The following is a 3,904-nucleotide window of genomic DNA, read 5'->3' on the forward strand; positions in this document are numbered from 1 at the left end:
AATGATCCTAAAAGACTATCTGAAAGCAGTGTCACAGAGAATGTTGCAACAACATCTAAAGACATTGTGACAGAAAAGGGTATGTTGGGTATCTGCTACCAAAACTTATTATAGCAATTAACCCAGGTGAGGGAATACTATTTGGGCTTCGTAAAAATCCATGTTTTGAAATTTCCCTCACTCAGTGTTCATATAAAGCTCCCTCGATCCCCTAGTATTATAAAAATGGAAAACTTTCCTAGTAGTTCTGCTAGCTACTCTCTGAGGTTGATCTACTTCAATTGCTTTCACAGGTGTGAAACAAGTCCTGGTTCTCTAAGCTTCAGAATGTCTCAGCAATCGAGTGATGAATCTCCCGTTTCAGACTCGGCAACACCGGAAGAGTCCTCTAACCCTAATATGGTTCTTAAGGTTGTCCCTTTAAGGACGATTAGCAGTGACAAAGTAAAGGCCACAAAGCCTAAAACGACTCATGCAAAACGGCCTAAGGAGGGTATTCTCAACAAGGGTACCAAATCCTCAGCATCAACTACCATGGAGGAACTTACTAAAGAAGGATCCAAATATGTTGATAACGCAATTACCAGGATTGTTACTCGTATTCTGAAGGAGAATCATCAAGTGCCTGGAATATCTATTCCTCTTCAAACCATAATGGTTGATCCCCCCAATAACACCAATAAGGCTGAGGCTGTTAACACCGTTGATAGTGACCTAGAAATCAACAAGGATGAACAAGGGGTTGCTAAGAATACCAATGTTACCGAGGATGTCAATGACATCGATAATAATGAGCACCCTAAGGCCAATACTGAAACTGACACTAATGTGGTAGACTTAGATAAGTACTCTGACAATGAATTACTTACCTCATTGAATCCTAGTGTAGCCAACAGGCTAATGACAAGAAGAAAAGGCAAAGCTGTTGACCAAAGATCTCCTAAAAGGAGCACTCAAGTAAACAACCCAGCCAAAGACATTGTCAGGAAGAAGAGTATATTTGTAAGTCCTGTCAAGAGCAAAGCTGTAACCAGGAGTAAAGGGATTGGTCCATCAAAATCTTGGAGCAGAGTCATTCCAAAGAAAAGAAAGGAGCGGGAAATTGTTGAACCTGAATCTGATGTTGAAGTGAATGTCCCTGACATTCCATCAAGGAAGAAGCCTACAACCAGTAAGCTTGCTGCTAGTATTCCTGAAGTTCCCATTGACAATGTGTCTTTCCACTATGCCTCTAGTGCCAGTAGATGGAAGTATGTTCTCCAAAAGAGATTGGCCGTTGAAAGACAATTGGCCCCAAATGCTCTTGAAAACAAGGAGGTCTTAGAGCTAATCCAAGAAGCTGGATTGCTAAAAACTGTATGCAATCTTCCCAAATGTTATGAGAAGCTGGTCAAAGAATTTGTGGTAAACCTATCTGATGATTGTGGCAGCAGCAAGAGTGCAGACTACTGAAAGGTGTTTGTAAGAGGTAAGTGTGTATCGTTCTCTCCTTATGTGATTAATAAATTCTTGGGAAGAACAGATGAAGCTCAAACCGAGCTGGAAGTAACAGACAACCAAGTCTGTCAAGTGATCACAGCCAAGCAGGTAAAAAGCTGGCCCATGAAAGAGAAGCTTACTGCAAGTAAGCTGAGCATCAAGTATGCAATGCTTCACAAGATAGGATCAGATAATTGGGTTCCAACAAATCACAAGTCCACTATCTCAACTGTGCTTGGTAGATTCTGTATGCTGTAGGAACAAAGGCAAAGTTTGATTATGGAGCATATATTTTTGACCAAACCATGAAGCATGCTGGAAGCTTCAGTATTAAGGGTCCAATTGCTTTTCCATCCCTCTTGTATGGTATAATTCTGGATCAGTATTCAAAAATTCTCAATGAACATGATGTAGTCTGCAAAAGAGAAAGTCCCTTGGCCTTTCATTACAAACTGTTTCATGGAAAGCATGTTCCAGACATTGTCATGACATCAGCTGAAACTTCCAAATCTGGAGCATCAGTCAGTAAAGAAGAAGTCATAGTAATGCTAAAAGAGACTTGCAAAGAACTGGAATCTAGAAAAATGTCTCAGAAAAATGATACGTACTCTGAAAATGGATGAGAATGAGGAGTTTGCAGATACTGAAGAGATGGAAGATAAAGATGAACAAGAGTTAGAAGATGAAAGTGCTAGTCCTGCTGATGACTCTGAGAAAGAAAGTTCTTCGGACACCTCAGCTGGATCTGACTCTGAGCAGCATTGCAACTAGAGTCTAGTTTGTTTTGTTTTTGTTTTTATTTGATTTGTTCTCGTTTTTATTTTGCATTTAGTTCCGTCTGTTTTATTTATTTTCGTTAAGATAGGAGTTTTTTTGGCTTTGGCAACATTTGTGGCCAAACAGGGGGAGAAGTAACATATGTCACCCCAGAACAACAAGAATGGTGGTTGTGTGTGATCAACAATTCTAATTTTCTTATCTTTGTGTTGATCTGTTTGTGCTTGTGCTACTCTTGTGGTTGTCTGTCTGTTTTTGTCTAAGCACTGTGTAACACCCCTTTCTAATACCCCAAATATTTAACATATAATCAGAGTAATAAGCATGCATATAAACAAAAGGGCGTCACATCGACGTTTTCAAAAACTAAAAGCTTTCAAAAACCAACATCATTCATCATCAATATACAATACACCTGGTCATTTAGATTAACACATTTCAAATATCTTAAATCATCAAGAATATGCATTCACAGTGGAAAATAATGAATACTCATGTATTTCATAAAATGATTCATGTCGCATACCATGATCATATCTTAATAATCCTCTCAAGATAAAATAATATCATATCCTGAATATTTGGCGCTAAGGCCTCTCAAATAGTAAACAACAAAGCATACATGTTCTCAAGTAATGACATAATACATAACCAAATAAAACATGAGTTCAATACTACTAATCTACCCATTGTTACATGACCAGAGCATTGACTCACTACCTAGTCTTCAAACAAAACACGAAAGCTCTCCGACTAAATCTCGCACGAGCTACTAAACACCAGAACCTGCATGTCGCCAAACGAGGGCAACATTAAAACAGAAGGGTGAGAATACGAATCATTATGAAGAAAGTATAATAAGATACAATGGTTAAAATCAACAATTATAGGAATTCATTACACCTTGCCTAATCATGTAAAATAATATGAATCAATATACTCACATATATTAAGCATTCAACAAGTATAAAGAGTATACTATTCCAATTCCAATACTATATTTCCAATTATGCACATAACCATAATTATCACATATTCACACATTTAGCCAATTATGTGTCCAAACATCACCCATTTCAATTATCAAACTCATACACATATCACAACTACATCAATTTCACATATTCAATTACCGCATAACTCTAATGTGACTCAATGCAAGATATGTGACACTATGCATGTGGTACCGCAATGTGAACCCAACGTTTCACCGCTTTCCGATTCAATATCTAGAATCCAAGCCACGCTTCCGATCCGGACAAGATCAAATCCACCACGTATGTTTCCAATTAAGGATCAACGTATTCTACGTCTATTTCCATTTAAGGATCACCGTCTATTACCATGTGAACCTACAGTTTCACCGCTTCCACAATAAAGCCGACTATGCCTTGAATGAATGTACAATTACCAACCAACTATGCAATCAAGATTATCTCATCAATCTTAACTTACCGCATACCAACAATAATTCAACTCTATGAATTATATATCAAATTGTACACAACATTCACAACGTATCGATATCAATCCACATAATAGAAACAATATTCAATTATGATTCACAAAATACAATTAACACTAGTAAATCATACTATCTCATGTTAATTCATATTGTCAACAAAATATAAGAATACACTCCCAAACC

At 37.4% G+C, this 3,904-nt stretch overlaps 1 protein-coding gene across 1 annotated transcript; it reads left to right on the plus strand.

Annotated features, from left to right (window-relative positions):
* Positions 1-225: 225 nt before the first annotated feature.
* Positions 226-1,452, plus strand: LOC131628190 (uncharacterized). Its single transcript, XM_058899054.1, has one exon. The coding sequence runs from the start codon at positions 226-228 to the stop codon at positions 1,450-1,452; it is 1,227 nt and encodes a 408-aa protein (XP_058755037.1).
* The last annotated feature ends 2,452 nt before the right edge of the window (positions 1,453-3,904 follow it).

This window comes from Vicia villosa, unplaced genomic scaffold, assembly GCF_029867415.1.
Source record: "Vicia villosa cultivar HV-30 ecotype Madison, WI unplaced genomic scaffold, Vvil1.0 ctg.000429F_1_1, whole genome shotgun sequence".
NCBI classification, from domain to species: Eukaryota; Viridiplantae; Streptophyta; class Magnoliopsida; order Fabales; family Fabaceae; genus Vicia; species Vicia villosa.

What these genes read in the sequence shown, in the direction of transcription:
- LOC131628190 (XM_058899054.1), top strand. Translation starts at nt 226, where the DNA reads ATGGAAAACTTTCCTAGTAGTTCTGCTAGCTACTCTCTGAGGTTGATC.